The sequence below is a fragment of the Cebidichthys violaceus genome, unplaced genomic scaffold (genome assembly GCF_023349555.1).
Source record: "Cebidichthys violaceus isolate CVI_PGR_0920_01 unplaced genomic scaffold, fCebVio1.0.p SCAF_13, whole genome shotgun sequence".
Lineage (NCBI taxonomy): Eukaryota > Metazoa > Chordata > Actinopteri > Perciformes > Stichaeidae > Cebidichthys > Cebidichthys violaceus.
In genome coordinates, this window is record NW_027176296.1 from 13455304 (window position 1) to 13477881 (window position 22578).

Consider the following 22578-nt stretch of genomic DNA (forward strand, 5'->3'; position numbering starts at 1 on the left):
GCCAGTTTAAACTACACCTCTCTCATGCTATATATACTGTATACATATATATATATATATGTTTGTCATTTGTTTTTGTCAAAGTGAACTGTTTTACACCTGATGTGACGTCCAGAGTCAGAATGGAGACTCTTTGGGGAGTAATGGGGGGTCTAACAAAATGATATTTAAAGTTGACAAACATCATGTTATTTAATTCATGGCACATTTCAAACAGGATAAAAAAAAAAAGGATTTGTCTCTGGCCGTTGTCTATCGTACATATTATTCCCAAATAGAGTCCCATGGTAGTCCACTGGAAAGGCCGAGACTTCACCTCGCGTCTCAAATGTGAACATTTACTGTTTTTTTTACTGGTGATTTTTGGACTGTTGGTCAGACTGAACAAAATATCTGAAGATGCCACCTTGGGCTTTTCATATTTTTGACCATTCTCTGACGTTTCTATAGACTGGTCCATTAACCAAGACAACAATCGACGGATCGATGGAAGTAATCGTTAGCTGCAGCAGAGTTCATTGGTGTGTTGCTCGTTTCTTTGTCCAGTAACAGGCAGTGAAACTGGCTCTCTGTAGTAATGGAACCTGTTACAGTATTTGCTTCAAGAGGGACGTTTTCAGCAGCACATGAAAAAACCCGATATTGTCCTTTGTTGTAAAGAGACGTGTCCTCAGCTGCTCCGAACAACACAAGTGTGCACATACCAAAGCCACATTTGTGGTGCAGCCTGTTGGCGCTCCCTCCACAGCACCCCAGGGCCCTGAAGGTGTGACTCCCTTCCTTTAAGACCACCTGCTCCCCGAATCTACCAGCTGGTCGGCTGCAGGAAGCAGAATCGCTGCAGCAACACGCTGCTTACTTTCACTCAAGACTCCTTCTGACGAGACGCTTTACGCTTTATGGGAGGCAACGTTGTGTCGATACATGGACACCAAGTATGGATCTTTTATGACATAAACTATTAATACAGCACAAGTACAAATGAAGCTTCTTCAGTCCACTGGTGCTTCGCTTCTTCTGGTACGGTCATGGCTTAAGTCGGATGTTGACAAACTGCATCATTTGCAGTTAAATAAAGGTAATAAATCAAGTATATATATTGCAATATATGTTATATATGGCTTATAGTATCCTTGGTTCTATGATTGGTCCTTTGAGTCTTATTAAACATTGTTGGTTGTTTGAAGGATCTTCAGATGTCTCATACTCAACATTTTAACTTTCTGGTTGAGCCGTTCGTGCGTTTTCCTACGAAAGTCAGCAAAGCGTGTCAACTTCCACTCGTTACATGCATACAGTCTTTTTAAAAATAAACGTCCGACTTCACAGGAAACTCAATTAAGTTCAGGCAACAAAACTACTCAGTTTAGGAAGTATCTGAAAATACGTATTTTAGTTCAGGCAACAAATCCACTTGGGTTTAGGAAAAGACTGTTTGGGTTAAAATAACTGCAGAAGTGCCGTTACTGAAGTACGCAATTCATAAATCAATGTTTGTCAGATCCATCTACCTCACCTCTCTCTGGTCTTTCTACTTCCTCGTTCATGACTACGTGGACGATGTGATATGAAATGGAGAAGACCAGTCTGCATGGATTTAGTACGTTTTTGGTCTGAATGCGCAGTAAAAACCATTCACGCAAAACACTGTGACTAGTGGTTCGAAATCTGAAATGTCAAGGCTCGTCTTTAGCAGCACTGCAGATTGCAGCATCTGTGTTACACACACACACACACACACACACACACACACACAGAGGCCACAGTGGGACATCTGCTAGGCTGCAGATTGCACCACCAGAGACGGGGAGACATGGGAACGGGAAGAGGACGGCAAACTGTGCAGGACGGCTCACCGTGATGCAAAGTCACAGTACCTTTAGCTTACTGTTGGTGAAGCTGTACACCCTGCTGATCCCTCAATCACACACACACACACACACACACACACACACACACACACACACACAGACACACACACACACACAGATATTAAACTCTGTGGATCTAATGAAACATTCATGGCTGCTCTGTCCAGTTTCAAGCTGCCTCATATTAAATGCATGGAGCGCTCTTTCACTTTCCACACGCACCCTCAGTCACTTATCTTAATATTAGCGGTCAAGACAGACGTCTTCTGTAAGACAGTGCTAACCTAACGACGGCCTACATGATGGCTTGGGTGACCATCACCTCCGCCTGATCTCCGCATCTTCAAGATATTCTCCAGAATAAAGTGCAGCGACATAATGTCTGTACCTGAATCAGAATTTCTCAATTCTAAATCAGACTTGGCTTTAAATTATGGAGATTTGACTTTTTCTCAGAGATCATCTAGAGAGACATTATCCAGCATCCGTTTTAGTGATGATTTTGACTACAACATCGTTGAATGTTTCCAACCACAGTTTCATAAAGACCTGAAAATATTCCTTCACTTCTCAGCAGTTTGGGTGGGGTGGTCAGTCAACTCGTTGGGTCAAGGATCTGGACCTGGACCTGGACCTGGACCTGGACCTGTCCCGGGGACGCTGGCCACACACACCGGCCCGTCTTGAAACACGGACCCCATATCGTTTACCATGCTTTGTGGGTGGAACTTTTTTTTCATATCTTTACGACCGATGTGTTCATGATTAAATTAAAAAAAGCACAAAGTTCCTCATAGATCTAGGCTCTGAAAACAAATGGCAAGTCGACTGCGAGGTCACCTACGGATGATCCAACTCATGGACTTTCAGGGGTGGCCCTACATGCTGGCTCCAAGTCTCTGTCAGAGCACACAGTGATGCATTGTATTTCAAAAGACTCTGCGGTTCTTGGCTTTGTTATCAGTCTTGGTTGCAATTTAAGAAAATAGGCTTTAATTGAAATACAAGTGAGGCCTGGAAGACGCATCACCGCCATTCATCACAGCGGTAGTTGCCATTTTCTTGTCTCAGCTCAGCTCAAAGAGAATCTCTGTATACGTGTGTGTGTGTGTGTGTGTGTGTGTGTGTGTGTGTGTGTGTGTGTGTGTGTGTGTGTGTGTGTGTCCTGTGTATATCTCGAGAACCGTTCATCGGATCTTCTTCAAACTTGGCGGGTGGATTGCTGGAGGCCCAAAGACGTACAGTGTCGAACAATTTTCAACACTTGACACGTCCAATACCGATAAACTCAGAACGGAACTTTTTGTTATCGCCATTACCAAGCTGATGCGGAGGAATACCGGGCAGAGCATGATGTGTTCAAATTCTTTTTTTTGCGAGAAACTAGAGAATAAATCCAGTTGTTTGAAGATGTTTTCACATTAATATAAAATAGATATTAGAGATTAATTATGACCTGTTTAACTTCCTAACACCAGCTATAGGCAGCTTATAATACATCGTTATAACTACCAATGCCCCCCAAAAATGTAAGCAAGTATTAAAATAAAAATACAATCATTTATACCGAATCATTTGAATTGTGTACTATCAGCTGCTAAGTTGCTGAATATGCTTAAAGTCAAGCCCGGAGCATAAAGACACTGTTTCGATGTTGTAGAGTTGTGATGATGCTGATGAGTTATTTGGACCAACAACAGTCTTTTTCTGACGTAACCTGTAACCCTGAATACTAATGTAGTTGGCTTACAAGATGCTATGCTAATGCTGTTTTACTAGTGGGCTTACAAGATGCTATGCTAATGCTGTTTTACTAGTGGGCTTACGAGATGCTATGCTAATGCTGTTTTACTAGTGGGCTTACGAGATGCTATGCTAATGCTGTTTTACTAGTGGGCTTACGAGATGCTATGCTAATGCTGTTTTACTAGTGGGCTTACGAGATGCTATGCTAATGCTGTTTTACTAGTGCAGGTAACTGCTTAGCTCGGCATGTTTACGTTGCCAACTTGCCAGAGACACAAACACACCGTTTTATCCACTTCTGACCATCTTTCTCTTATGTCTTTGCTCAGTTTGGATTTGAGAATTGAACTCAAACAGCTTCTCAAAGGCCCCATAAAGAAAACACTTCCACAGCCGTGGGAACAAATGACTTCATCTCAAAACTCCTCGTTTGTTGAGGCTCACGAGATCACAGCCTTTTTTTATTTGCTGTCATGTAATAAGTTTTGGGTGTTATGATATGAAGATCATATTGCTTGTGACACTAGGGCCAGCAGCCCGGCTGGAGGCTCACACTGGCAGCTTGGAGACATCTTGCGTCCGCTTATGTGTTGCGCGATAGCACACGCTCGCCTGTCTGTCTGTCTGTCTGCTCGCAGGTCAAGTGAACTCTTCATCATCATCATCATCATTATCACCATCATTCCATCCTGCTAAGTATTCCCCGTAGCAGCCGGCTGTGAACAAGCGCAGTGGGTTTAGACCCAGGAGGACGGACGCGGCGACGAGTGTGACTGTCTCGGGGTTTCCGGTAATTACTTCGGGTCACACGAGACAAAATCATTACGAGGCCCGACGCTGACGTGGAAGAGATGCGGTAATTGGAATCACTTGTCCCCGACACACACATTTTAAACTAAAAGCTACCACACACTCGACACGGCAAGCTGCTACTGATGCGATGTCACGTGATGCTCAATGATGATTACATAATTACTTTTTACGGTGCTTACACAGCAACTTGCAGGTTGCTTTTTTTTTTAACTTTAACCTTTCCTGAAAATGGCCATTTAAAAAGTTAGAGCTGGATTCTTTTTTTTTGCTGGATTTTGTTTTTAGCAAAAAAGCAATTTTTTTTTAGCAGTCCTAAAAAAAGAGCTCTCTTTCGAGCCGTTGTCCCCGACACAGCATTGGTACAAATGTAGAGAATCTAGCTATTTACAGTAGTTTTGAATTGCATTTCACCATTTTGACCTCATTGTGAATGCGACGGCGAAATCACTGAACTCAAGGCCTTAAAATCAGTCCACAAACCAGTAGGTGACGTCACGATGACTACGTCCACTTTTTATATAAATTCTATGGTTGTACTTTGCTCCACCTCCTCCGGTCACTTCTGGTTGCGAAAAACTGAGATGGTAACGTCCAAAATGTTGAACTCGAGGCTTCAAACCATCAGGCCACAAACCAATGGGCGACGTCACGGTTACTAAGTCCACTTCTTCTATACAGTCTATGTCCGACATGTTCAACCCATGTTGGACGCGTTCACATGAGTCAGCTGTCTCTCTGTTTGTCTCTGTTAGTAGAGATGAACCAGAGAATTCTACAAAGGTATATTTGGCTCTCTCTCTCTCTCTCTCCCTCCCTCCCTCCCTCCCTCCCTATCTCCTTATCTCCCTCCCCCAGGGGAAAACAATAGTTCACATTTAAATATTATTAAATTAATACTCTGCCAAACCTCCAAACTTTGGACCAAGCTGTAGTTGCTATTTTACAATCACGTTATGAAGATATTCATGACTGTTTCGATCTACAGTGAGTCAGAAGACGGCAGCGTGAGCAGCATTGCTCCCGGCTCACGTATTCTTCACTCTGGAGCAACAGTATCTGATTTTCTGCAGCAGTTCCCCACCTCCTCTCTCACAGATGGAGGGGTTAGATAGGCTTCTGTATTTTAGTCTCGTTTTATCCGATTTCATTCTTCATCACCTCCCCCCCCCTCCCGCACACCCATACTATTACGTAGTGCTCTGTGTGTGTGTGTGTGTGTGTGTGTGTGTGTGTGTGTGTGTGTGTGTGTGTGTGTGTGTGTTCCTGCACCCGTTTGCGGTGGGGCGATCTCTGCGGAGCTTCCATGATCTGGTAGGCTGATCTGGACCTCTCAACACCCACACACTAAAAATAGCTGCAGCAGCAGCAGCAGCAGCAGCAGTGTGTTCACGTCCTGGAGGCAGACAGCCTCCCAACAGCAGGTCTGGGGAACAGACTTTACCCTGTAGCATTACAAGGTGGGTGTGTGTGTGTGTGAGGCCTAAGGTCTGCAGTCTCTTGTCTCGATCTCACAACTACTGACCCCTCAGATCAGCTGATCTTCACACTACAGACACAACCCTTTGATTGGTTCATTACCTTTCAAATAATGCTGGCATGTGTCTATTAATGACGCACTTTGGTACTATTTACACACTTTTCTACACAAACTGTGTCGGTTTAAAGTGCGATTAGTATTTCAATGCTAAAAACAGTGCAACATTTGTGGATATTTAGATTCATATAAATGTATTATGGGAAACTACAACTATTGTAATGGCAATAAGGTGAGATTTAAATACATGCTGAATTTCTAATTGAATTATTAAATGATCCAATCAAAACGGATATCTAAATACTGGTTGGATTGCAGTAGTAAATGCTAATGTGATATACAATATTATATACCATTGAAGGAAAATAATCAAATATTTTAATAATCGATCGTTTAACCACCTCTTCTTCTGTTCCGGCTGCTCAATTATGAGGATTTACTGCTTTTCTTTGTCTTCGATATTTCCACCAATTTCAAACAGTTAATGCATCCGTTAGGCAAATGACTGGCAGATTAATCAATAGTGAAAACAATTGTTCTTACAGATGTAATGACTCAAGTCATATTTACGAGAACTAATGTAAATGAAAAGGATCCTTTGTACGGCTACAAACCTGCAGCAGGGAAACCAAAAACATGGCCAGCTCATAACTCATCACAGTCTTCATTCGTCTGTCTGTCTGTCTGTCTGTCTGTCTGTCTGTCTGTGTGTGTGTGTGTGTGTGTGTGTGTGTGTGTGTGTGTGTGTGTGTGTGTGTGTGTGTGCACAAATGCAGAGAAATAAAGAGATTCTTGTTTGTGTTTATCTGTCTGCTCTGTGACGTGTGTGTGTGTGTGTGTGTGTGTGTGTGTGTGTGTGTGTGTGTGTGTGTGTTTGACGCTGTGTGTGTGTGATGCTGTAGTTTATGCTGGAGGCTCTTGAACACAAACAGCGTGGGGAGACGGTCTCCTAGCAACCGTGGCCTTCGCAATTGCGTGACCCTTGGGTGCTGGCACATGGGTGGTGTGTCTGGAAACAGGACACTTGCCACGGACGGAACTAACTCCAACCACAGACTGTCGCTCGCTAGCTTAGCAGCTTAGCATCACATGCTCTTGTGGGAAAGCACATTGTTGTCAACAGATGAGTGTGGAATTTGCTCTGTAACCAGTGTAGCATTAAAGCATGGTGGAATCAGCCAGCTAGATAGCTAGCTAACTAGCTGACAGCTGGCTTGTTAGCTAGCTTGTTTATTCCACCTGGCTTTAATGCCACACTGGTTACAGGAAATGAGCTGAACAGCGGGGCAGGTTGGGTCTAACGGTCCCTCACGCCTCATTATTCCTCGTCGCTCTGGTGAAGAACAAGCTACCTCGCTAACTAGCTAGCTAACCAGCCACCCGAAGCTACGATCGCTCTCTTCTCGGCGAGCTGCGTCAACCATGACAACCAACAACAATCTCCATTTTCTTTTGTAGTCGAGTAACGTTCTACTCCTATTCTATTTCTGTGGGATCGTCACTCCTCAACCGCAGGGAACGCATTCAGAGACGAAAAGCCCAGTCAATAATCATGGTCAATGATCACATTTATGATCGGCATACTTGCCAACCTCCAGACATCAGGGCCTCAATGATGCTGAGAAAACATCCTTAAATGAGACCATGGGTTGATGCTGATGGATCAAGTGGTCCTCAGTGTATGTGGGATGTTCTTCTGGCCCGCTGCTTTGATTAGAACATAGCTGAACGAATCACACAAACCTGAGTCAATCACTAGTCAGTATGGAGGTTTTCTTTACAGCGCTAACAACCAGCAGCACACACACAGCACACTGCACATATTAATAGCGAGCTACTTTTCCTCCTCGCTCTATCGATCGGGGGGGACGATCTGGAGTGGCTTTGTACTTCTTGAATACCAAGCAGAACACTTACGTCTGTGTGTGTTTGACCCCCGTGAACCCCCTCAGCCTGCACCGTGTGAACCATTAGCGGGAGGAAAGAGGGCCACGACCTGGACGGGCTCCATTAAGAGGCCCGGGAGGAGGACGGCCCGGGTGTCCAGGGGGACATATCACTGGAGCGCTTTATCGGACGTGAAACACGGGAACGTTGCTGTCTTCGTCTGTCTTTTAAAGTGTTGGCTTTGTGTCACTCAGACATAGGAGGACATTTACATTAACGTCCAGTACGGCTTCATTCAGACATGGACGGCACATTAACGTCACAGCCGCACACACACACACACACACACACACACACACACACACACACACACACACACCATGTCTTTCAGCAAGTCCAAAATAAGCTCAGGGTCCCTCTATGGCACGGTCCTGCTGATAATGGTGGCACATGATGATGCCCTCAAGCTCTGTTCAGTAAAAAAAGAGTCACGACCGAAGGTGAATTATATCATGATAGGTTCAATTGTAATCTTCTTAAATGTAGTTTTGGTGAGATGTTTTCACAGCAATATAAAATAGATATGAGAGGTGAATTATGACCTGTTGAACAGTTCATAATGCTCCATTAAAACTACTGAAGCCAAGAGTTATTTTTAATCAATAAAAATACAATCTTTGATTTCCTAATCGTTTGAATTGTGTGTTTTTATGCAAAGAAAACCACTGTAGATGACTATAACAAATTAAAAGTGATAACATTTAGAATTTTTGCCAGTTAACACAAAGTTATTGTTATTATTTAATTGTTAGTTCATCCTGTGGGCTCACCACTTGCAGGAGGAACCGCTGGGGTCGGGTGCGCTGCCCCATGGGTGGCAGTGAAGGCCAGGGATCTCGACGAACCAGACCCGGGCAGCAAAGGCTGGCTCTGGGGACGTGGAACGTCACCTCTCTGTGGGGGAAGGAGCCGGAGCTTGTGCGGGAGGTGGAGCGCTACCAGTTAGATCTGGTGGGGCTTACCTCTACGCACTGCATCGGTTCTGGAACCGTACTCCTGGATAGGGGTTGGACTCTTTTCTTCTCTGGAGTTGCCCAGGGTGTGAGGCGCCAGGCGGGTGTGGGGATACTCACAAATCCCCGGCTGAGTGCTGCTGCGTCGGAGTTTACCCCGGTGGACGAGAGGGTCGAACAACAGTTCAAAGTATTCGGCCTTCTTAGAGACCCTGACTGGAGTCCTGTATGGGGCTCCAGTGGGGGACTCCATAGTTCTGCTGGGGGATTTCAACGCGCACGTGGGCAACGATGGGGATACCTGGAGAGGCGTGATTGGGAGGAACGGCCTCCCTGATCTAAATCCGAGCGGTCGTTTGTTGTTGGACTTCTGTGCTAGTCATGGATTGTCCATAACGAACACCATGTTCGAGCATAAGGATGTTCATAAGTGTACGTGGTACCAGAGCACCCGAGGCCGAAGGTCGATGATCGATTTTGTTATCGTATCATCGGATCTGAGGCCGTATGTTTTGGACACTCGGGTGAAGAGAGGGGCGGAGCTGTCAACTGATCACCATCTGGTTGTGAGTTGGGTCAGAGGGTGGGGGAAAACTCTGGACAGACCTGGTAAGCCCAAACGGGTAGTGCGGGCAAACTGGGAACGTCTGGAGGAGGCCCCTGTCCGGGAGATCTTCAACTCACACCTCCGGCGGAGCTTTTCTAGCATCCCTGTGGAGGTTGGGGGCATCGAACAGGAATGGACGATGTTCAAAGCTTCTATTGCCAAAGCTACGGCGATGAGCTGTGGTCTCAAGGTCTTAGGTGCCTCAAGGGGCGGTAACCCTCGAACACCGTGGTGGACACCGGTGGTCATGGAAGCCGTCCGACTGAAGAAAGAGGCCTTCCGGGATATGTTATCCCGGAGGACTCCTGAGGCAGTTGCAAGGTACCGACAGACCCGAAGGGCTACAGCCGCTGCCGTGAAGGAGGCAAAGCAGCGGGTGTGGGAGGAGTTCGGAGTGGCCATGGAGAAGGACTTTCGGTCGGCACCAAGGTGTTTCTGGAAAACCATCCGGAACCTCAGGAGGGGAAAACGGGGAAACATCCAAGCTGTATACAGTAAGGATGGGACTCTGTTGACTTCAACTGAGGGGGTAATCGGGCAGTGGAAGGAGCACTTTGAGGAACTCCTGAATCCGACTAATACACCCTCTATTGTAGAGGCAGAGCTGGAGGCTGATGGCGGAGCATCATCAATTTCCCTGGTGGAAGTCACTGAGGTAGTCAAACAACTCCACAGTGGCAAAGCCCCAGGGATTGATGAGATCCGTCCAGAAATGCTGAAGGCACTGGGTGTGGAGGGACTGTCTTGGATGACACGTCTCTTCAACATTGGGTGGAGGTCTGGGACGGTGCCTAGGGAGTGGCAGACCGGGGTGGTGGTTCCCCTGTTCAAAAAGGGGGACCAGAGGGTGTGTGCCAATTACCGAGGTATCACACTACTCAGCCTCCCTGGTAAAGTCTACTCCAAGGTGCTGGAAAGGAGGGTTCGGCCGATAGTCGAACCTTGGATTGAAGAGGAACAATGCGGATTCCGTCCTGGCTGTGGAACAACGGACCAGCTCTTCACTCTCGCAAGGATCCTGGAGGGGGCTTGGGAATACGCCCATCCGGTCTACATGTGTTTTGTGGACCTGGAGAAGGCGTATGACCGGGTCCCCCGGGAGATACTGTGGGAGGTGCTGCGGGAGTATGGGGTGAGGGGGCCACTTCTGGGGGCCATCCAATCCCTGTATGCCCAAAGCGAGAGCTGTGTCCGGGTTCTCGGTAGTAAGTCGGACTCATTTCCGGTGAGGGTTGGCCTCCGCCAGGGCTGCGCTTTGTCACCAATCCTGTTTGTGGTATTCATGGACAGGATATCGAGGCGTAGTCGTGGGGAGGAGTGTTTACAGTTCGGTGGGCTGAGGATTGCATCGCTGCTTTTTGCAGATGATGTGGTCCTGATGTCTTCATCGGGCTGTGACCTCCAGCACTCACTGGATCGGTTCGCAGCCGAGTGTGAAGCGGTTGGGATGAGGATCAGCACCTCTAAATCTGAGGCCATGGTTCTCAGCAGGAAACCGGTGGATTGCCCACTCCGGGTAGGGAATGAGTCCTTACCCCAAGTGAAGGAGTTCAAGTACCTCGGGGTCTTGTTCGCGAGTGAGGGAACAATGGAACGTGAGATTGGCCGGAGAATCGGAGCAGCTGGGGCGGTATTGCAGTCACTTTACCGCACCGTTGTGACGAAAAGAGAGCTGAGCCGCAAGGCAAAGCTCTCTATCTACCGGGCAATCTTCGTTCCTACCCTCACCTATGGTCATGTGGACTGGGTCATGACCGAAAGAATTAGATCGCGGGTACAAGCGGCCAAAATGGGTTTCCTCAGGAGGGTGGCTGGCATCTCCCTTAGAGATAGGGTGAGAAGTTCGGTCATCCGTGAGGGACTCGGAGTAGAGCCGCTGCTTCTTTGCGTGGAACGGAGCCAGTTGAGGTGGTTCGGGCATCTGGTGAGGATGCCACCTGGGTGCCTCCCTAGGGAGGTGTTCCAGGCACGACCAGCTGGGAGGAGACCCCAAGGGAGGCCCAAGACCAGGTGGAGGGACTATATCTCCAAACTGGCCTGGGAGCGCCTCGGGATCCCCCAGTCAGAGCTGGCTGATGTGGCCCGGGAAAGGGAAGTTTGGGGTCCCCTGCTGGAGCTGTTGCCCCCGCGACCCGATCCCGGATAAGCGGACGAAGATGAATGAATGAATGAATGAATGTTAGTTCGGAGCTTTGCTGTACATGAAAATCAGAATGGGCAGGATAGACTTTTTAAAAAGTCGTCTCTAAATGTTACAATAGACCGATTCACCGATACATTTTACATTTACTTTGCTGTAAAGCAGTAAGTAATGAATGCAAGGAAAGCTCAGCTCCGTCATCAATAGTTCATGTTATTAGAGAGGGAAGTCTGATGCTAGTCTTTTTTTTAATGTTCTTTGTGCATAAGAGATGATGTACAGAACTTCACAGTCTGATTTATTTAGTTGCTCTCAAAGGTTTTCTTTGGCTGCAGCTGAATCGATGAGCGGTGACTGCGGGTGATCTGGATCTCACTTCCTAGAGATCTGGACAGTTTGTTTGTTTTCGGGCCATAGCAACCGATTCGCAACGCTGCCACAGATCGGGAAAGAACAGTAAGCCGCTTCACACACAGTTGCTTTAGCTCCGCCCACCCTCTCTGGCGGACCAACCACCGTCGCCATACCAGAAATCTAGTAGTCGATATCGACACTGGTGAAATTCCACTATTCTCGATACTGAAGTTGACGTCACAGCAAAAAAAAATAAAAAATACTTCAACACATACTAGCATTTGCATACGGTTTTGGCAAATGTATCACATAAATAAGGATAAATAAGGGCCATCCGCTCCCACACCATGAAAGACGGGACACACACACACACACACACACACACACACACACACACACACACACACACACACACAAACAACACAGAGTTTGAGAGCTAGATAAAAAAACTGCGTGTGTTCATTGAGCACGAATCAAAGTGTCCCGCTCCGGCTTCCCCGTCTCGCCTCCCCCCCCCACAACGGCGCTGCCTGTTTCATTTGTTCTCCAGCAGCAGCGTGGCTAATTAAAACTGCCTCCTGCTTGTTAGCGGCCCCACCCTCCCGCCGCCCGGGCTCCAAAGTAAAGCTCGGAGGCTGTTTCGCTGACTCGTGATTAATTGATCGCCGCTTAAAACACAAGACACACCGCAACAGTAGAGCACACGACCTACATGGCTACATGTGTTCACCATTGACATAAAGTCAATATGTTATTACGTGTCTCACGTGTTACTCACAGTTAAGACCTTGGATTCAATGTACTTGAATCAAACTAAAGCTTTGTCTTTGTCCATATTAATATATAAGTATTTTCACAATGATGTGCAGACAAAGGTAGAAGATATGTTTGAGCTGGAGCTGCATGATAGAGCTGAACTTCTTTTTATTTACATTCAAACGTTAAATGAAATAAACCAAATGTCGCAAAACAGTATTTTGGGTTTAAGTAAGAGATACTACTATTATGTGCATAATGTACATATATTTACTCTCTCACACACACACACACACACACACACACACACACACACACACATTACATGGCAGATTTAAGCAAATGTACCTGCTTACACTAAATTGACGTTTAAGTAAAACGAGTTATTTACTCAGTTTTTAAACCACACCTTCTTCTGAATCATTAGCAACAGAAATGTATAGAAATATAACAATAGAGATCATATAATCACGACATTAATCGGCTGGAATTAACACTGAATAGTCCACAGTATTCAAAGCTACAACACTGCAAAGACTACAAAAACATGACATTGAATATGGATTTGAATCATAGTCACTCGTTACTTTAAAGGTGTGCAATGCTTATCAACCTGCTCCAAAGAAATAAGACGCAGCATGTCATCTCTAATACTCTGTATAACCATAAAATCTAAATTTACAGTCATCAGTTATTAAAAAAAAGCTTCGAACTAACAGTGTGACGAAATACACAAAATTCAATCCAAAAGGTTGAAACTCTGAGAGCCAATGTGGCGTCGGCCTGTTGCTTACGTGAGCCATGTGTGTGTTTACGCTGAGTCTGCATTCTGATCGTTTATTTTTTGGATTAAATCCAAAGTCGCAGAAATGAGAACACGTCCTCCTGAGAGCACAGACTCACAGCACTGATTGGCTAGCTGACCCTTAAAGCATCTGTCATCCGGTAAGAAGGAAGGGTGAATACTTTAATCCAAAGTATCTAACATGTTAAGTGTGTGTGTGTGTGTGTGTGTGTGTGTGTGTGTGTGTGTGTGTGTGTGTGTGTGTACGGCACTCATGTGTCAAACTCGATGGAGCTGTTAGCTGCCGCAGAGGTCACACTGCAGCCACCCTTCCCGCTACACATCATCGCCCCACCAACAGAGCTAATCAATATCCATCCAATGACGGCACAGGATGCCTGTGGTGTAAAGGGGAAAAAAAAGCAAGGCTGATCACCGGTTCTGCCTCTGATGCTTGAACCGACGATACGTCCGCGGAACCCCATAAACCTGCCTACTGTACATCTACATACATTTTCTTTACGCTGACAGACCAAAAAAACAACAACACCATAATGCACTGTGACTTTGTTTATGAATTACAGAAAAAAAAAATCCTGATTCATTAAGCGTCAACATGAGCTATTCTCAGAGGGACAGCTCTGCTTGCTGTGTGCGGCGCTGTCCCCGGTGCTGAATCTCAGTGGAGGAGATTGTTGGACAGAACGTCTGAACGAAGCCATGTCTTCTATTTGACATGTCTGCATAGGCTGCGGTCTATTTATGTCTTCATGTGTTTACAGGCCTACATAGAAGCAAAGTGATATGAGCCATCGCTGTAATGTGATTGAGGTGATTACTGCACTTTTTGTTTCAATACAAAGGAAACTCTGATGTGGTCCTTATCTCGCATTAGACAGTAACAGTAAAATAAAGTACAGTATGCATGAGTAAATAGAGGTTTGAGCAAAGTTTGACAGCTTGTGTTGTCTTCAAAAAATAAAATGCTCACATTTTTAAGGGTGTATTTTAAGGTGTTCCAAATATTTATGTATATTTGCAGGCGGCAACCTCCGATTCTGCAGAGTGAAGCCGATGCGGAAGTTCCTTAAACGTGCATTCTCTCTACTGACCAGCAGGGGGCGACTCCTCTGATTGTATAGAAGTCTATGAGCAAATGACTCTACTTCTCTCTTGATTTATTCCCTCAGTAAACATTGTAAACATGAGTTTATGGTCTCGATCTCTAATTTCAAGTCTTCTTCAATACAGCATGATGTTCATTTAGTAAATTATATAATTAATTAATTATATAATTAATTAATTAATTAATTAAAAATCTGAACGCCGGCTCTCATTTCAGACTCACTGTTTAATACACCTTTATGTCTTATTATAATCTAAAAATTTAAATGGCAGATTTCAACAAAATGACGGACAACGTGAAAGTCTAACTCAACCACTGATTTTGGTTGCAAATATCTGTTATCGATTACTAATAATCGGTATCAGCCCTGAAAAAAAAGCACACCGGTCGATCTCTGATTTGGACCCAAACTGCCATCCTGGGTCCAACATGCCGGCAGGTAGGGTGGAAGATAAAGGAATCTGCCCTACGGTAAGATTATTGACCGATAGATTCTAAAGATGCATCGATTGACAACCATGGATGACAACAACATAAAAAGATAACATTTAGAATGTTTTACTGTTGACTTCAGGAGGGTTGTAAATATGCCACACGGTTGCCATAGCTGTGCTCCACCCCTCTGGCAGCATGTATATTGACATTTAAAGAAAAAAAAGAAATTCTGAAAAGGTATACCGTGATAGAATGTTTTGGCCGTACCGCCCAGCAATACCGAAGCACACCCGAGACACCGCTAAAAGTGAAACACGACCAGCCGTTCATCCATTTTATACACCCAATGCTGCTTGTTCTCTATCTCTACCACTCGGGCCCACACACACACACACACACACACACACACACACACACACACACACACACCCTTGGAAGCCTCTGGGGGCAGCCCTTCAGACAAACACATTTACACCATAATCCTATTAGAGAGAGAAAGTGCTCTCCCTCTCTCTCGCTCTCTTCATCTGTCGATACTTCCTCTATGTCGCTCGCCCCTCCCCCCCCATCCACTGTCAATGCCACTGTCAATATGCTGCTATCTCCGCTCACTGTCTCCTATTCTAATTCAACCAGGCCGTGCTGCAGCCATCAGCGTCCGACGATATCGCTTCAACAGATGTGTGGGGAGTCATTCTCCGCGATGGAGGCAACACGCTGTACAACCTGTCAGTTTCCCCTCATAGCTTTGTTTCCTCTCCATCCTCTGTCCACCCCCACCCCCCCACCCCCACCCCCCTCCTCTTGGCCCTCCGCCAACACACAGACGAGCTAACGGCGAAAGAGATTAGAGCCGCAACCACTTCAGCAAATGACTGTACACTGTGACGGATGAAATGTGACGTGCGACTGGCATGTTTGAAGTATCTGCAGTGGCGTGCCGCAGCTCCACAGTGTCGGCAAATCAGCATTTAGTGAAACAGGCTTTTTTTTTAAAATGACGACTGGGTATTGGGACAGTAAAGGTCAAACATCTCCCGTATGATTCAATAACGATTCAATGGTTGAAAACTGCATTTAAAGGTTTAAATAAAAACGTTAATGTCGTCTGTGTTTTATGACGACCCCCTGATGCAGATGTGAAGGATTCCACATCGACGCAGTGACGGAACCATGAGCCATATCAGATCCGCAATATTGTCATATTGGGAATAACAGTGGAATAAGGGTGTGCAGGTATTCATTGTTAGGCTAGGAGAAAAAGTGCATGCAGGCTGTTCTGTCTGGAGGTGCAGCGACTTAAACCAAGCTGGAGTAGAAGAGCCATTAAAGAGCAGGAGGAGCTGAGACAGCATATGTCAACACATCATTTAAAATGGGTACATTGAAAAAAATAGTACCTTTAACCGGCTCGAGCTTCAGGTAATCGCGCACATCCCCAAATTCAGCTTCAACACCCGTCATGAAGGTGTTTCTGTAGCACAGACCGAGTGTGAATGCAGAGAGGTCAATAACATTGACCTCACGTGGAATGGCTCTGAGATCACTATTGGTTGAGGACGATGAAGACGGGTAGAACCGCTGACTTCCTGGTGTGTGGGTGAAGAATTAGAGGCTCAGGCTGCGGCCATGTACAAACTGCTGTCCTTCAGCGGTTTGTTCAGCGGTTTGTTTCATGAAGGGTGACGAGGGAGGGAGAAACACAACCACCCCGGGGTGCGTATCCTCATTTTATTAAGCCGACAGCCTGGTGTGCCGCCGTTCATTAAATGCCTTTTCCATACATACACATATGGGTGTTCACTGCCTCTATTAACACACACAGTTAAACAGATGTGGAGGAAATAAACTGCAGAGGACTATCCGAGGAGTGCAAAGTAACAGATGAACAGTGATGCTGGAGTCAAAAAATAAAAAGTATTCTTAAGCAACGGTTCCGTGCCTGTTTTCATAATATTTATGCTCCGGGTGTTACGATCAGGATTTTTGGGGCCGATCAATGATCGCCGGAAGCAACGTCAGCCAATCACCGATCACAGGTTCAATTTGAAGCCTTCTATTTGTCTTGTAGCGTTAATTATTTACATAACTATTCCTAACAACGTGGTATAATGAGTATTGAAATTAAAAGATGCTAAAGTATTATGGATTTACCCTTTGCTAAGTCCCGCCCCTCGAACGCAGCCTGGCCAATCAATCGTCCAGCTCCAACCAGTTTCTGAAATGTTCCGTTTCTACGGTGAAGATCTGTGGCGCTAACATTAGCAGAGCACATTGTCACATCATTAACTAGCGTTAGCACGTCTGTGCTACGCTAGCTACTGGAGGCATGCTGAAGGTATACGTGTGCTGATGATGACAGACCTTTTTGTCACAGATTTAAATCTGTTTTTTTGTTTAACCAGAAACAGCATCGCTCTCACTAAATACACAAGGCTCCTTTGACAAAAACGTGTCGAAAAACACACGACATTCAAACTCGACATGAACAAAATAAAACTCGCTTGGTTCATCTTTCCACTTCTTCAACAATCACTAACTCTGGTTTGGTCAAAAATAAACCGTAATCATTGTATTCATTCAGTCAGAGCTGGATCATACATTTCCCATAATTCCATAATGAGTCTTTTGTTTGATGTCCCATTGCGTCATATCACAGTGTTTTCAATGATAACGATAACAATGTAAAATCTCAGTAAAACATTGTATTGTCTGACGCATTGTAACTATTCCAAGTTGTGCATCAGCTTGTTACAAACTACAGGGCTGAGGGAAGAACATCGGTGTTTAGCCAGAGTACTGATGGACTTCTTCGCTCAGCGCTGCAGACAACGTGAGTGTATGTGACGGATCCGGCGGCAGCTTAGTGGCCTGAGCGTGCCGATATGAATATTTCAACCATGTGCTGCTGGCACAACACATAAGCCCGGTGCCCCACCCTTCTGCTGGGATCAAATGTCAAGCTGGCTGCCAGACGCGCAGAACACGTGCAGCGTGGGGCCGCCATGTGTGGGTCGACGGATGTTGTCGTGTGTCAACAACATGGTCTCATGTCGAGGAATTATAGGAACAGTACGATTTTTTTTTTCCCTGTTATTCTTGAGAATATAAAAAGGGACAAATATATTTCCACTACAATCACAAAGAGTTAAAGTACAATTAACGGCTCTTTAAGAGCTGTTAATTAGAGGCTTCGTTCCAACAATCATGCTGTGAAACAACTCACAGAAGAAGCGCATGTGAATTCTCCATTCACAGTCGCTCGACAGACTGGAGCACAACCACAACTCATGGTGAGTTTAGGGTTTGGGCAGCAGGTCCATTAAGACATACATTAACCTACTAGAGGCTGATTATCAGCTGTGATATCAGCATTTCTACGATTATTTAATTGTTTTGTTTTTTATCCGATTGCAGACAAAATAAATCAATTTTAAAATGTGCTACATTTGCTCTGATGCAGCCGCCTGTCTGTGTCTGTAGTCTCACTCGATGTCCCACCCACAGCACCATCTCATTGGTTACACGTCCCGAGTATTAGCCAATCAACAGAGAGCAAACGTGAGGCGGCAGATATTGCTGAAGTTAAATGTCACAGCCGTCTACGCTGAAGTTGCAAAGTTAACTTCAGTCGTTGTCGGCCTCCTTGATTACTAATAATCGGTATTGGACCTGAAATAACAGTCGATATATATGCATATTTCCAACTTGATTGCAAATAAAAAAGTTCACGGAAGATTGTTGAAATGCAGTCTGAAAATGACATCCAATAACCGAGGACCAGAAAAAGGGGAGTCGCCAAAAGTTATGAAACTTTAAGGTATTTTTGATTTAACTTCAAATGAATGTGCGTCACATCCAGGCGCCAACCTCCGGTTCTGCAGAGTGAAGGTGATGCTGAAGTGTCTTAAAACGTGCATTCTCTCTACTGACCAGCAGGGGGCGACTCCTCTGGTTGTATAGAAGTCTATGAGAAAATGACTCTACTTCTCTCTTGATTTATTCCCTCAGTAAACATTGTAAACATGAGTTTATGGTCTCAATCTCTAGTTTCAAGTCTTCTTCAATACAGAATGATGTTCATTTAGTAAATTATGGTCCATTTAGAGTCACACAGACCATAAAGCAGGGTGTGCTTTAGGGCGGGGCTTACTGTGATTGACAGGTCACTGCCGCTACCAGAGACGTATACGGCGTCTCTACGTCACTCCTCCACAATCCAAATATGGTCACTTCTGTTCATTGGAAATAAACAACGTAATCTAACATGGCAACGGCGAAAAATCGCCAAACTCGAGGCTTTAAAACAGCAGTCCACAAACCAATGGCCGACGTCACCATGACGACGTCCACTTCTTCTAAGTCTACGGTCATTTCCGCACACAACCAATCAGTGTCCCTCTGGTGCTTCTAGCAAACCAAAGATGCAAATAAGATTAGAGTTGTGAGGTTTTTTGCTACAAAACGACTCCCAAAACATCCATCTTCCCTTTAAACTAATAAAAGCATAATGGCTGTGTCTCAAACACACTGTGCTTTACCCTAAGCCACCCATCCATCGCCAGTCAATACAACAATAAATACACCCAACCTCAACCTCAACCAGCGTGGTCCAGGTCAGACCGGCTGCCCTCAGCATGCCTCCCTACTCTCTCCTCTCTCCTTGTGTGTCGCCTCCCTGCGTGAAGCAGGGGGAGTCTGCTGTGACGCTTTGATTGACACACGTGCTGCAGTTTGTGTCAACGAAGATCCCAAACAGGCTTGTCCCACAAGTCCTCATAATGCGTTCATGACGCCTTGACATCGGATCACAAGTCCAGAAAGCTCCCTCATCAGTCATCAAGTATTGCTGCGTGCACGTGAGAGTGATGATGGTGCATTTTGACCGGATCAATGGGGCCGAGTGAACTAAGCCTCTGCTAGGACTCTTGACAAACACGCCTGGATTTGCGCGGTGCTCCAAAGCCCGCGGGGCAGACCCGCAGTAGTGATTTACACGAGGCCCAGTGACCCCCCCCCCCCCCCTAGCGACACAAATTTAACAGCCATCAATTATTAACTTGGGCTTATGAGCTTGCTCGCTGCTGGGGAGGAACTGCCATTGTCTATGTTGAAGATGCGGCCCACACCCTCACTTTAAAAAGGCAACTAACGGAATAAAACAATCATCTATCGGGGTTGGAGATTTCGTTGAGTGACGCTCCATCTGCTGTAGCACCAGACTCCGTTCACATTCCGGGTGTTTCAATTGTTTTTCTCGACCCGTGGCGAGTTAACGGGCCGGGTCGCGTTATGCAACATGGGAAAAGGTTCGGCATCATCGACATATGCAATCGGATACGAAGATGATCAAATCTACAGAGCGACTCTAATCCCAGGGACGTTACAAGTTGGACTTCTCTCGCCATCAGTGGGAGGTTACAGCGAGGAGCAGCTCTGGAAAAATGGACATTATACTAATAATGGCTAATTCCCTTCATTGATGAAGTGTGGATGAATTTCCCACGGGAAACTACTGATTTAAAAACATGGCTGTAAGGCTAAGTGAAATATTTGCCAGCGCGTAAGTGTATATGGAATTGCCACCCATCAGGGCACAGACTGGTAACCCAGGACCATATTTCCGCATCTTGACAAGCACGGGGCTAAATATGACGGTGTTTCGAGAGGCAACGTTCACAGGACGGTGCCACTCTTCTCCCGTGCCCAGCGCCTCCTCTCATGGGAGGCGCCTCCATCCATCGCGAAGGAGACGGATGGATGCTGCGAGGGAGGACCCGGCTAGCCGAGCCTCAGCCCACACTGACGGGCTAGGTGTGCACGGGTGGCTCTGCTGCTAGCATCCAGGCTAGAGGAGCAGGTTAGCTGCATTCCAGCAAAGAGACGGCAATTTAGACCGACAGGTGCAACAGCATCACCACCCAGCCGTGCACAGCCTCCCTCTCCACCGCTGCTTCCACCTTGACAAATATCCAGGGGGTGGGGGGGATGTCCCCACACCAACAGCCAACAATCTGGCCAGTGGACCCGAAAACAAACCCGAATGCATATATGCGTTTTTCGTGATAGAAGAATTGTTGAATCGCGCGAGCGAATAAGTGGCGAGCTAGCTAACAGTCGCTTAAGCGCGGCGACCAAAGGAACCGCTGTTAGCCTCGTCGCTGGTCGGCTGCCTCCCGTCTTGCTCTCTGAGACGAGGCATCGAATAAAACAGCGAGTGGGAGGAAAAACACAGTGTGTGCGTGTTTGGACTCACCTCTCTGCCATTTTCCCCGACGGTTCTTTAAAATCCCTTTAGAATAAATCCCACAGCGGCTCCCATGTTGCCGAAATTGCGGTCTCCGCAGTCAACGAGTCACTCCTCCCAGACCAGTGTCGAGCTGTCGACAGTGACGAACACCTCTTCCGGTCATTACCTTCACAATAAACGCCTCTCGCCCGGCGATGCCAATGTGGCCCCTATTTTGGAAATAGAGAAGTGAAAAAATAGAAAACGGGATACAATATGTAGACATAAACGTAGGCTGTTGTTGTAATGTCAATAACTCATGGCCTGTAGTCTATATACAGGACTGGTAAAAAATAAATTAAAAAAAAGACATTATGAAAGACTTGTTGGCAAAATCACACAAAATAACATATCCTTATCTTGGAAATCCTCAATAGCATACAGATATGGCAATATCTTTAATATTGTTATACATTGAATTTCATTCTTAAAAAAGCGTATATTTACAATATCTAATACACTATTTCTTGATGTTAGTATTCTTACTTTAATGTCATCTGCACTATGAAATAATTCTGAAAAACGTCTATGAAAGTCTCAGACACTGCCATAACAAGATGTCCATACTGAGTCTGTTTTAATAAAACCACGCTACAAACCTGAATATTCATGTGAAATTATGCAAAACAACCCAAACACACATTGCAATTTGTGAACAGCCAGATTATTTTTTTATCTTGATATTTTTCCTCTCATAACCACACCATGGATGTTTTGCTAACACTGTCACGTCAGAGAGTAAATGGTCGTTTAGCAGTAGTTCAATGTTATGCACTTTTAAGGCAAGAAGGCAAACTAAACGACAAATGTTCGCATATACTATTTTATGTTGAAGTTAACATCCAATAACTTCCGGTATTAATCGTACTAATTCTGGCGAGCTTTATGGAAAAGGGAACGCGCACTGCTCGTTTTAAGAGGCGATGCATTCATGTTTAAATTAAAATGACTGTGTATGAGGGATTCTTTTAATATATGGCTCATCAAAGGTATCAGGCGGAGGGCTTCATTTGGCCACCTTTTGTCAGGGCTTCAGGGGATGGCAGCCGGTCCCAGCATGCTCTGGGGCACTAGCTGGACATGTCTTCAACGCATAGCAGGGCTACCACAGAAACAGACACTCCCATTCATACCACACTTGAGAACTACTTGGAGAGGTCGACCCATGTGACTGTGGGATGAAAGCCATGAGGACACAGAGAAAGCATGCGAACCCACAACAA

At 45.6% G+C, this 22578-nt stretch overlaps 1 protein-coding gene across 1 annotated transcript in view; it reads right to left on the reverse strand.

Annotated features, from left to right (window-relative positions):
* arhgap39 (Rho GTPase activating protein 39) overlaps nucleotides 1–21426 on the reverse strand; it is a 73846-nt gene extending 52420 nt beyond the window's left edge. Inside the window, exon 1 of the mRNA XM_068707825.1 lies at nucleotides 21323–21426. Coding sequence (XP_068563926.1) covers nucleotides 21323–21333 — 11 coding nt within the window. The 5' untranslated portion in view covers nucleotides 21334–21426. The remainder of the gene's footprint in view (nucleotides 1–21322) is intronic.
* Between the last annotated feature and the right edge of the window lie 1152 nt (nucleotides 21427–22578).